This window comes from Pseudopipra pipra, chromosome 22 (assembly GCF_036250125.1).
Source record: "Pseudopipra pipra isolate bDixPip1 chromosome 22, bDixPip1.hap1, whole genome shotgun sequence".
Classification (NCBI taxonomy): domain Eukaryota; kingdom Metazoa; phylum Chordata; class Aves; order Passeriformes; family Pipridae; genus Pseudopipra; species Pseudopipra pipra.
Genome location: NC_087570.1, coordinates 713,123 through 725,845, shown reverse-complemented (window position 1 = coordinate 725,845; position 12,723 = coordinate 713,123). Strand labels below are relative to the sequence as shown.

Sequence of the window (12,723 nt, the reverse complement as noted above, 5' to 3'; positions counted from 1 at the left end):
GCACGGCACAGCACTGCTGGCATCAGCTGGGCACACAAGATGTTCACCCAGGCGTAGGTTATGCTTGTGCTTTTCAAAAATGTGCTTCCTTTTTCGGGGCTGTCATAATCATTTTACTCTGGAGCAGGGAAAGAGAGGAATAATTAAAATTCCAGCGTGCTGCAAGCGGGAAGGGCTGTGAGGAGCCCTCACCAGGCACTCTGTGCGTGGGCTGGGCTCCTCACCAAGGCAGAGCATCCCCCAGTCCCACAGCCTCAGCCAAGGCAGAGGAGAGCGGAATGAATTGAAGCTGTCAGAGTGATGCAGGAATTGCACTCACTGGCTTGTCCGAGGCTCCTTTCAGAAGCATTAGGATAAAGCTGTCTTTAATTAGACCTTTAAGTGCTTTATAAGGCAGAAAACTCCACGTGCCGTCTGCTGCTCTCAGTGGTGTTTGATGGCCGGTGGCAGCACGTTTGGCACCACGCTCTCCGAGCTCCTGATGGAGCTGGTGCTCAGGGACACCCCCTTCCCAGGGCTGGGGTGCTCCCAGGTGGAGGCAGGGGCTGCATGGGTGTGAGTGTGAGTGCCTGCTGTGCCAGCAGTCAGGTTTCAGCCCATTTTGTCCCCAGCCCACCTGCTGCCCCCTCCCTGCCACCGGCTGGGAGCATGTTGGGAATAAATAGTAATAAAGACATGTTGGCTTCCTGCTGGGGATGACCCTGCCTCCAGAAACAGGGTGCAGTAGGGGGGTGCTGGATGCAAGGAGATAGTGGATGCAAAAGGCTTCAAAGGAATTAATTAAAGATAAAATGTGTTTAAAAGAAGACCCTGGGCGGTCGGGATGGAGCCGCCTCTTTGATCCGCTGTGCCAAGGCATGGGGAGATGCCGCAGCCAGAGAGGATGGAGAGGAGGTGAGGGGGCTGGATGGTGTCTCCTGGGCCAGCACAGCCGGTCGCCCTTCCCATGAGGTTCCCAAAGGATGCCTTGTAAGGTCGTGCAGCAGCTGTAGTTCTCCTGAAGGGTGGAGGATGATGGTGGAAGCAAGGAAGGAGCGTGGCCATCAGCTGAGCTCTCCCTGCGAGGGAGACGGGACCCTCCCTCCCCGGGATGCACAGATGGTGAGTGTGCCTCTGTACATCCTCCCACGTGCGTCTCAATGAGCCAGAAACTCTCCTCTGCTGCTCGCTGAGTATTTATTTCTCGGTGATATTTGCTGTAACACCTGAGAAGATAAGTCCCAGTGTCTTTAGCATAAGCCTGTAGGATCTTCCTTCTTGACAGGAACACTAAGCAGCAGCAGCAGCATGATATTTTCCTTCTTTCATCAGTGCAGCCCAAAATATTAGGAGGTTACCAGGAACCTTGGTGGGTTTTTTGCTGAAAAGCTGCATTTTTACCTCAGGATGACTAACACTCCCTGGGCTGGGTTTTAGAATGATCACCCTGATTTACCAGGTGTAAAGAGAGGACCCAAGGCAGTTCATGGCACAGTGAGTCAGGCAGCGGAGGAACTGGCTGTGCACTGGACCAAGGCTTTCGAAGAAGGCTCCTGCCACGTCTCCTCCCATTTATCTAGGCCTCGTGGCTTTTGTAAATTATTTTCCTTACAAGCTATTAACCAGCAGTAGGTTCATGTTGTGGCCGAGTCTGGCTGATCCCCCCTGGGTGGCCACAACACCCTCCTGATTGAATTGTTCTGTCCAAAAGCAGCTTTATCAGGGGATGAGGCTCTTGGGGCTCAGATGTGAGTTCTGATGGCTGGGGAAGCTGTAAAGCCTCTCAAGTCCAGCCAGTTTGCTCCAGACTCTCCACGACGCTCAGGAGGAGGCATCGGCATCCCGCTGCCCAGGGCACTGAGAACAGAAGGAGACTCATGTCAGGGATGAGGATGAGGGCAGAGCTCTGCTTTGGAGAGGGAGATCCACATGGCACATCTGCAGGAAGGGGCTGGGATGCTCCAGTGCAGCCCTGGCCGGGTGCAGCCAGTATCTGGCACATAGTGGTAACTCCAGATCTCTCCCTGCCAAATGAAACGGAGCTGTTTTCTCTGGTTTTAATTTTATGCAGCTTCGAGGCCTTGACGAGGGTCTTCAAAGAGTTGTGGCTCATAGCTGTTTTTATTGGGAAAATGAAAAATACAGGCTCCCTAACCAGAGCTGTTGAAATAAAGGCCTTGGGGGATAGAGGTTCTCTTTGTTTTTAATTAAGAGCTTATATCTCCTGTTCGCTGCCACTGCGTGCTCCTGCAGTAGCAAGACATTAGTCTCGAATGGATTTTCTCATGGAATTAATTCCGTTGATGCAGAGCTGTCCGGGAGCCGTTTCAAAAGGTGGCCAGAAAGGCCAAACCTCAGCGCTTTCATCTCAGCAGCAAATATATGGTCTTTAAAATAACAGATAAAAAAAGCCCTGGCAGTGGCTTGCTCTGAGAAGATTGGGGTTTTGCCCAGGGTGTGGGGAACTGGGAGCTGGGTTGTGCTGCCTGCCAGGATGCTGTGGCCCCTCTCCCCCCGCGGGGGGGGATGAGAAGCCCTGGTGAGAGTGGAGTGCGCTCGGACGTCACGGGAGTGGAAAAACCCAGCAATAATTCAGCATTTCCGAGGGTTCAGAGAGCTCCTTTGAAGAGCTTTCCCTCCTGGCAGGCGGCACACGGAATTCTGCTGCACTAGCAGAAGCACAGGGGCTTGGACACACTTTCAGTTCCATTAAATACTTCTCCTGTAATTACCCTCCAGTTAAATGGTCACTGCGTCAAATCGCCTGGTAAAAGCCTTGGCGGGGGGAGCCCTCCCCGGCCCCTCACAGGGCTGAGGTGTTTGCAGGTGCCATGGCTGGTGCCAGGTGTCCCTCCCTGTCCTCCCGTGCCCGTGTCTGCCCTCCCTGCAGCTCCCTGCTTCTGCAGTTAAGAATGTGTAATTATGTGGCCGCCGGGTTCTGTGGCCCATTGGGATCGGAGCTTTTGCCATGGAGATGAGCAAACAAAACCCTGGCACCGTAATCCCTGCTCCCAGGGTCCCTCTCTGGGGGCACAGTCTCTCACTGGGAGTTATGCCTCTGCCAGGCAGCTTCCCATGCTGGAGGAGGAGGAGGATGATAATTTTGCTCTATGAGCTATTGATTTTATCTTCCAAGTCCCCTTCGTCCATCTGATTAGGCTCCAAGGGCCATGCCTAAAATACCACTCTGCCTTTGGCAGCATCTCTGTCCATCTCACCTGCCCCTCCAGGTCCTGTGTGTCCCTTGTGGGACGTTCCCATCTCCCAGGGTACCCCATCCATTAATCCCATCCCCTGCATATTGGCTATTTCTGTCTGATCTTGCTCTGTACAGCTCTACATTCTTTGAGGGCCCAGGGGAAAGGATTGGATATATTTGCAAAGTAAGAATAAAGACCCAGTAGCCTTTATTGCAGTGAGTGTCGCTATAGGGCTTCCCAGGGAACCATCCTGATCACCTGTCGAGTCCAATCCCTCTGTCTGTCACCACTGTTGGGAGAAATATGTCCTGTCCCCTTGAAATCCCCCTGGGCACTGGTGCAGAATTAATACACGATGCAAAGGAACTTTCCTCTGTGCTGGTACATATGGCAACTTATGTATGTGATGGAGTCTAAAATTATCCAGCCCTTCTTAAAATCCATGTGTCCTGCTCCGAGGAGCTGCCATCCTTCCCAGTGCTCAGCCACCTGCAATCTGTTCTGCCTGTGCCTTTCCCATTACGTAAGTGCAAGGATTAATTGCATCGTTAGGTTCTCCCGTGGCCCTGCCGCCGCTGCCTCAGCTCCCAGTGTTTCAGAAGGTCTCGTCCCCAACGCCGCTTCTGTTTTCAAAGGAATCGGGCACTGGGCTGGTTTGATTTTATTTTTAGAGTCTTTCCTTTTATCTTTTTCAGCAGCGTCCCACTGGGAGCTGCTCCAAGATTGCCGTGCGGGACGCGGCCGGGCTGGCTGCTGCCGGGGTGGGCGTCACTCTGACCCGGCGGCGCGGTGTGAGCTGCCAGCCCTGCTCCTCGGCCGGCGGGACACGCTCCCATCGTCACCATCCTCCGGGAACTCAAAGCGTGGGGCCAGAAGTCCTTCTCCACACCTCACCTTAAGGAGGTTGGGTGCCAGTGGGAGGTGGGGAGCCCTGTGGTGGTTTCCCTGTGAATTCCCCCCAAGAGATGAAAGCCAGAGGGGGAGCAGCCGAGGAGCGAGTACTGTGGCTCTGGCTCACAGGAGTTGGCTGCTGCCTACGGGGCTGTGGGTGAATCCTTCCCATGAGCAGTGGCTGCCTCAGTGCTGCCCAGCTCTGCAGTCTGATGGCCCCCAGGCACCCCCAGCTCCAGCCAAGCCGTGGCCTTGACACCAACACCATCCTTGCCCATGGACATGCAGCCAGGAGCCCGCGTGCTCTGGTGTGGGAAGGAGCAGTGATTCCCTTGCCACGTGCACCTGTGTGAGCTGGGGCTGCTATGCATATGGCACAGAGGCATGCATACATATGTATATATAAAACTGCTTATTTTCCTGTCATTCTAAGACTTATTTATTTATTAAAACTACCATCCATCAGGAGCTGCAACATCTGTTTGTGAAAAATAGCACATCCTTGGGCTGCAGCCAGGAAAAATCATTTCATTATGAAATTGCAACTGTAAGGCTGCACAGAATCACAAACATACTGTACAGCGAGCTGCTTTTGTTTCCAAACTGCTCATTAGGAATGATCCACGAGCCAAAATGATACCCCGTAGAAGGTGAAGAGGGGGAAATGAGCCCACCCGATGCACGAAGTGAGCAGCCATCAGCGCTGTGATTATTATCCCTGGTGAATCCTGCGCCCAGTGCAAGGCTGTGCTCGTCTCCCTTTCCGTCCCGGAGGGGAGACGTCTTCACTTCTCTTCCGTTCTTCGTGCCTAATTCGGGCTGACAAGGAACATACTTGAGAGGATAGGAAATGAGGAGCCTGGCTTACAGATCATTTTGTGTAAGGCAGGAGAGAGGATTGCAGCGCCGCTGCCAGGGGCTGCGCGTGGCTGCACACCGGGAAGGGCTGGTGGGGGGCTGTGCAGGGCAGGGGGCTCTTCTGGGGTCCCCTCAGCTCCCATCCCCACTCTCTCTCGTTTCTCCTCTCCACAGGTCTGGCAGTTCATCAGATAATCACTATTACTGTGTCCCTCATCATGGTCATAGCTGCGCTGATAACAACTCTTGTCTTAAAAAATTGGTAAGGTCCCTCCTGCTCTGCTTGGCTTGGGGGGGGGTGGGGATGGGAATGCCAGCTGTGTCCAGCTGTGAGTGCCAAATCCCCTGGCACCTGCTAGGATGCCTTTGGAAAGGCATTGCAGGGAGAAATGGGGGGTTTATACCAAAACCTCAGAAGGAGGTTGGTGTACCAGGGTTCAGCCGTGCCCCTGCGGCTCCCTGACCTCTCCCCGCCTGGCTGGTGGCTTTGAGTCCAGCACATGGCTGGGATTGTGTGGTCGAGTCCCACGTAGGACACATGTCCATCACCACTGTGGGGCTGAGCTGTGGTGTGATGGCTCCTGGACAGGTCAGAGCCCTGTGTTGGGCCACAGTGGGTGTTCCCGGGACCTGCCCGGTGCTGCCAGCAGCAACTCTGCTGCCTTCCCTAAGCAGCTTTGATGCTGCTCCTTAAATCCCCAGCCTGGCTCAGCAAGAAGCAGCTGCATCTCCTGCCCTTCCCTGGGATCCCAGGGATGAAAGGGCACCTTCGGAGCCCCTCGGGTGCCGTGGTTTGAAGCATGCCCCATCCCCCAGGGCGCTCCTGTGCTGTTCCAGCTTCATTTGCTCCTGTTTATTCTCTCAGCGTGGCTGGGCGTATGGCAAAATAGGTTAGCTTTCGCTCCAGGCGCTCCTCACTTTACCTATTTTCCCAGGGAAACTGGCCTACTTTGAGGTCAGCGTTGCTGGCGTAGCGACACGGCTGCAGCGCGGGGCTGGGGAGGGCGGCCGTGCGCTCCTGCCAGTGGCTCTCTCCTCTGGCCCAGCCCAGCTCTCTGTGGGTGCTGCAGCAAATTGATTCCTGCAGCCAGGAGGAAATTAGAACACCAGGTTGATGAGGAGCCCGCTGGCTCCCCAGATGAGAGGAAAAGCTCTTAGCAGGGCTATGGAAGCATCTCCATCTCGGCAGAGCCGTAACTCAGCGCAGCAACTGGCCCAAACTGCTGAGGTTCTGGCCCCACAGCTGAGCGTGCTTTGGGGCGAGCTGGTGATGCTCCCTCCTGTATCTCAGACAGGATTTACTCCACTAAAGCTCCCTGGTCGTCGCAGTGTTTCAGTGAAGGAGCAGGGAAAATAGTTTATAAAACACTTGTGGGATTTGTCTCCAGTCGCGGCGGTGAGCAGTACGAGTCATTGATCCGGCTGACCACGGCTTGGCAGAACAGCTCAGTAACTGCTGCTGAAGCCAAAAAGGGGAAAAAATTAATCCAGTGAGCAGTGTAGAATAGAAATGGTTTATAGAAAGTGAAATTGGGAAATCACCAGAAACAATGCCCAGCAGGGAAGCGCAGGCAGCACCCAGGTGTATCCCAGGTGGAGAAGCAGCACCTGGCAGTTTGCTCAGCTCTAACCAAACTGCCTCAGCCCCTCACTCCGTGTGTTGGGTGACTCTGGGCATTGCTGGTGCAGGGAGGGCCGGTGCTCCAGGGCAGGGCTGACCCACATCGCACACCCTGGCCCCAGACGGACGGTTTTTAAGGTCCCTTCCAACCCAAAGCATTCCTTGATTCTCTGATTGTCTCCCCATCCAGCTGCGCGCAGAGCGGGCGCCCGCGGCGCAACAGCCACCAGCGCAAGCTGGACCAGCAGGAGGAGAGCTGCCAGAACCTGACTGACTTCGCCCCCGCCCGCGTGCCCAGCGCCCTCGACATCTTCACCGCCTACAACGAGACGCTGCAGTGCTCTCACGAGTGCGTCCGGACCCCCGTGTCCGTCTACGCAGAGGACACGTTGCACTCGCCCGGGGATTACAAAACCACCTTCAATGGAAACAGGTGAGCTGGGCGCCGTGGTTTCCCGGTGGGTTGGGGAGCGTTGTCCCACTCTGGTGATGAGGCTTCGGTGCCCAAGGGCAATGCCCCAGGGGCATGTGGCAGAGCCATCTACCTCTGGCTCACAGTGCTCACCTGCCCCGTAGCTCGGTGTGGGACTGGCCCCCAGGCCCCTTGTCCTGCCAGTGGGGCTGGGTAGGAGCCTCAGCAGTCCCTGGCCCCACATGGCTCGGCGAGCTCTGGCAGTGCTCAGCACCACACGGTGTGTTCAGTTCCCAGCTGCTGCTGCCAGCATGTAAAATGCCGCTGGATCCATCTTCCAGCCTGTGCTATCTCCTCAGTGGCATCAGCAGAGCTGCCGGGCTGTGAACGAGCAGGTGATTAATGGAGGAGCGGGCAGTGGGAGCCAAATGAACCCTTTGGCTGCCGTGAAATAACAGCACGTTAACAAGGGGCGTCGCGGCAGCTCCGGCACGGTGCAAGGGACACGGCCATGCTCTGCCTGCCCCTCGCCTGCCCAGAGGGAGGGGATCAGGAGTGATGGGGTTGGGCTCCCCATGCCCCAGGCTGGCACCAGAGCCCTTTCACCAGGTGCTGGTGTGGTTTTATCACGTGGTAAATGTGTGTCCCCATCAAAGGTAGAGGGAAAGCCAGGAGGAGGGTTTTAGTGAAGAAAACAAGCAAGTAGTCCTCCAAGCAGCCTGGTGGAACCATGGAGTGCATGGCATCCACAGACGGTGTCTGCCTGCCCCAAGGACAGGTCTGGAGCCAACAGCTTCACAAACATCTTCTTAACCAGCATCTTTTGCATGTGCATGGGATTGTGCTGGTCCACATTTTCCAGGGTATCCTCAGATCTCGGAAGATGGAGAACTGGCAGGGATTGTCACACCATTTTGTTGGGTGTCCACCTGCATTAGTTTGATGTGAACCCCAGCCATGTAACAGAGGATGCCTGTGTTCTGGCTGGCAGGGATCACAGCTTTTCTGCCATCCAGGGACACTCTCTGGGACCCTCTGGCCCTGAGCACTTCCCAGCAGCCTGGCAGACCCAGGCCCATTCAAAGCATCACTCTAGAGAGATGTCATTTTTCCCCTAAAAAAGCTGATTTTGCAGCAGGCCACCCCGGCTTGCTCCGTGTGTTACGTACCAGCGTGTACAAGCCCCTCTTTCTGCTCATTGCAGACCCTCTTCTTCTGACCGGCATCTTATTCCCGTGGCCTTTGTGTCTGAGAAATGGTTTGAAATCTCCTGCTGACTGGCCGAAGCCTGTTTGACTTCTGGGGGCAGGGCAGACGCCAGCGGGCTGTTTCCTGGTACGTACCGCGCTCCTTGTGTCCATCCTGCACCCATCCCACACCCACCCTGTGCCCCCCACCGTGCCCATCGTACCTTGCCTGGTGCCATCCTGCCACTTGCGCTTTCCTTCAGGGTGTCAGACCCAAGCAGGGTGGCTCACCTGGCTGGGATGCCACCTGCCATGGGTGGGGCACTGAGTGCCAAATGGCTTTTCCAGGGAGATTAATTGCAGACAGGCCACACTAGCAGGTGGAGACTGGAATGAATGAGCAAAGGGTCCCTGGGGCAGCCTTGAACTTCAGCCTGATCCCATGGTTCCAGCCCACCTCTAAAACCTCAACAAGCTGCAGTAATTTCCGTGCTGTGAAATGGCCTGATCTGTAATTAACCTCTGGTGGCGTGATGGACAGCCCGCCTCACCGGAGCCACCCGTCCACATGCACACTCCATCAGTACCTGAAAGCTCATTTGGTGCTGTTTGCTGTCATAAACACTTCCATGCTCACTGCTGGGGTCCTCTGCCTCCTCACCCTCCTCCTCTTGTCCTGCTGCCGAGCCCCCCCTGCTCTGCAAAGCCGACCCTGCGTGTGCAGCCCCAGCAGCCGCTCACACCTGGGGAGCTGCTGCAAAGGAGTGCAGGGATGTTGTTCTGGCTGCAACAGTACAGACTTAGGGGATTTTCTTGTCTTTTGTTGAGTTGGCTCGAGCCATTTCCACCTCCTTGTGTCACTTCTGAAGGTGGCACAGCCGATAGTGGTGGCAGGAAAGCAGTTAAGGGTCTGCGTGTGCCAGCTCGCCGTGGGCAGTGGTGCCCGCTCAAGCCACCCGCTCAGGTGAATTAATTGCTCTGTCCCAAGTCCCTGCTGTAATGAATCATATATTCAGTGTAAATGAAATTTCCAACCTTCCCTGGCTGCAGCTCGCTCGGAATAGCCTGTTTAACATTATGCACAGCTATTGAACACAGAAATATAATTAGATTAGAATGGAAGGGAATAAAAAGTTAATGGTCTCGGCTGTGCTGGGGCTAGCAGTGTCTGGGCAGGGCGGGTGAGGTGTGTGCTGGCGCAGCGGGGTAGCGAGCAGGGGTTTGGCTGGCACTGCCCTGCTGCCCCCCTGGAACCTCTCAGACAAAGTGGCTTCACTAGGGAAGGTTAAAGGCTCTCACTCCCCACCTGTTGATGTGCTTGTTTTATTTCTCTGACTCTTTTGTCGTGGCTGCTGTCTCATGGGGCAGAGGGCGAAGGAACCCAGGTGGGAGCTGATGCCAGGAGCAAGGGCAGCAGGAGGATGAGCAGGGAGGTTCTGCAGGGAACACCAGTCTCAGAAAGAAAGGCAATAACTCCCTGTGCCTGCTCCTGGGCTGCAGCCCGGGGCTCTCACTCTGGCAGTGACTGGGGCTCTCCAAAGCAAGTGCAGATGGAGAGAGCAGGGAATTCTGACTGGGAAAGCTGGGAATGCTGGCTGGGAGAGCCAGTGCTGCTGCAGTGGGAGCGAGGGCAGGGTGCAGTTCATTCCTACAGATCCTGGCATTTACCACGTTCAGGTTCACCAAATTGGGGTGTGCCTTTTCCACCCTCAGCCTTGTAGTTTGGAATGTCTCTCCATCAGCTTAAAGTGTATTAAGAAAAAGAAATAACACACAAAACAAGCCAGCTGCACTCAGCGCATCCACAGCTCTCACGCCTCAAGTCCAGGGAAGGAGAAGGAGCAGCTCAGAGTGCTGCCGCTCCCACCCAAGGTCCTGTGAAACCTCAGGCCAAAGACCGTGCCCTGGCCATCTCCATATGTTTCTTTAAATAGCCTGAAGCCATTCCATTACGCCTTATTAAATCCTTGAAATTCTCATTGACGTGTTTTCATGGAATCCATAAAACGCGCATTGACGCGCTCTGGAAAAATCTATCCGTCTTTTACCTGGAGCATTAGCTCTGTAATAGCGTTTCAATTACACATACAGTTCTGGAAGCTGCTGCTTGGTTTCGTTAAGGATAACAAAACAAGATTAATCCAAAACCTGTTTTCTGCACGTGTATCTGTGTGTAGGTGTGTTTGCACTAGGGTGCTTCTGGAATACATTTGCATAAGTGGTACGTCCTGGTCCAAGCCAGGTGCCCGTGGGAAATCCCTCAGGTGAAATGAACGCTCCCAAGTTTCACATGTCACTGTGTAAAGTGCAGATGGCGTTCAGATGAGCTCCCTGCTAGGCTGTCCCTGCCACCGTGGTTGCCTTGTGCTCTCACCGGCTGCCAAGTGCCAGAGGAGCAGTGTGATGGAGGGAAGTGCTGGAGGAGTGGAGGGATGGAGGATGCCTTTCCAGCTCTTGAGGAGAGGCTGGTGGACAAGGAGATGCAGCTGCTTGGGCTGCGCTGCTGCCGGAGGAATGATTGTTTCCTGGCTGGTGTTCACAGCCACAGCAAGGTCGCCTGAAGGGGACAGTTGCCATTGACCCACTGCACCTCAGCAGAGATGGAGGATGCTCTGGAGCATGTGCAGCTTCCTGGCTGGAGGGGCTACATGCGGCTTCCTCCTGCCAGTCCCTTTCTTCTGGTGTTTTACAAGCTTTAATTGACAGCACTTCGCATCTCTGAGCTGTCTGATAGGCAGATTAGCGCTCCCAAAGGTGTGGACCTGGAGCTGGAAGCACAAGGCAGGCAGCATGGACAGGGACAGGGATGGATGGACAGAGGTGCTGCAGATGTTTCATCCAGATGAGCACTGGGAGCCCAGTTGGAGTTTAATGTGAACTTCCCTGACAGTCCCTCAGCCTGGCGTGAGGGCTGACCTCTGTGCTGTCTGACTGGCAGCCTGGCCTTGGAGGATGCTGATGGCCCTGTCAGGCTGGGCTGAGCAGTTGAGGCAGCAAATGTCAGGGATGGCACCGCGGAGCGTCTCCATCCCAGAGAGCTGCAGGCAGCATGGGGCTGTCAGGAAACGTGGTGAATCTCATATAATTACACAGTGAGCAGATGTTGAAGCTATTTCCAGGGTCAGATTCCTCCTGTGCCAGCAGGAGTGACTGGGAGGGTTCCTGTGCCACTGGCACAGGCCCTGCCGGGACGCCGGCACTCCCGCACGGGCACTGCCGCCCGCAGCAAGCAGCTGGTGGAGCTTCATGGCAGATTGCCTGTGCCAGCAGCCGGGCCCCAGCTCCTTGGTGGATGTCACACCTGGGTGGATGTCACACCTGGGCAGCTATTCCTGCAGGCACAGGGGCCGGCCCATCCGCAGCAGCCCGGGGGAGCTGCAGCTGTAGTGTCGTCCCAGGCTGCGTAGGTGAGGAGTGAAGCAGTCAGTGAAAGCACTGAGGAATTACCTGCAGGGAGGTATGAGAAGGAGAACTCCCTGTGCCCTGGTGCCAGCAGTACTGGAGGACACACAGCACCCAGGCAGAGGCAGGAGCAGACGATGTTCTGCAGAACGACAGGTGACGTTTGCTGAAGACTTGAGTGGCTTTGGCCAGGCACCACAGCGCAGGGTGGCTGGTTTGGCTTGATTTCATCCTGGCTTTGGGGCTTTCTGAAATGAAGTTTGAGATTCCGCATTATTCTTGTCCTTAATCCCACTCTCTTTGACTGAAAAACCCCATGGAATGAGATTATACAAAAATCTGTAAGGTTGATCAAGTGCTGACCTACTTTGCACAAAGAGGCTATTTGGGATACAATACCAATTGTACCTCCTGCCATCACACGTTAACCAGTGCTCACCCAGAGCCACAGGACGTTTGGCACTGATGGCAGGGAGGGGTTGATTTGGGACCTGGCAGCTGTGCTGATTTGGTGACATCGGCCTGACCCTGCCCTGGCACGAGGTGGTGAGAGCTGACAGCATTGTGTGGTAATGCCAGGCTTGAACACGGCAGCAGCTGCCGTGATGGCCCCGTTCTGCCTAACAACAGCAAATGGTTTGTGTTAACATTAACAGATAATGAGTCATCATAAAAAATCCCAGCTTGTCTTCGGAGGAATAACAGCAGTCCCAGCACAGCCCCGGCGCAGGAGATTAAGGACTCTGGAAAATCTGTCTCGCTAATTAAGACTCCGGGGTTGTTCTTGGAGATGGTGTATGTTGGGCATCTTGCTTAAAAATAGTGTTGGAGAAAGAGCCCTGGGACAAAAAGCACCCTGCATTCTGAGTGCTGATCCCAGCCAGGCAGAGGGCACAGTGTGGATTAGGGATGTGTGTACTGAGCACTGCTGTACGGGGTGTATGTACCTGCTGGCAGCTGTCTCAGGCACACCCAGCAGAGCTACAGCACATTTCACTGCATGGAACAGCATGACACAGAGAGCAAGTGGCTGCACACTAATGATGGGGGGTGATTGTCTTTGTACTGAGGGTCCGAGATTGCACACGGAGACATCTTCCAGTAGACAGTAAATAAATAGCTTAAGGACTTCAGCAGGATCTCTGATTTGGTGCTTAACCAATTCCCTATTGA

General features: G+C 54.9%; 1 protein-coding gene across 1 annotated transcript in view; it reads left to right on the top strand.

Moving 5' to 3' along the window:
- AJAP1 (adherens junctions associated protein 1) overlaps positions 1–12,723 on the top strand; it is a 36,577-nt gene that overhangs the window by 18,841 nt on the left and 5,013 nt on the right. Inside the window, exons 3-5 of the mRNA XM_064678347.1 lie at positions 5,103–5,190; positions 6,740–6,982; positions 8,166–8,296. Coding sequence (XP_064534417.1) covers positions 5,103–5,190; positions 6,740–6,982; positions 8,166–8,238 — 404 coding nt within the window. The 3' untranslated portion in view covers positions 8,239–8,296. The remainder of the gene's footprint in view (positions 1–5,102; positions 5,191–6,739; positions 6,983–8,165; positions 8,297–12,723) is intronic.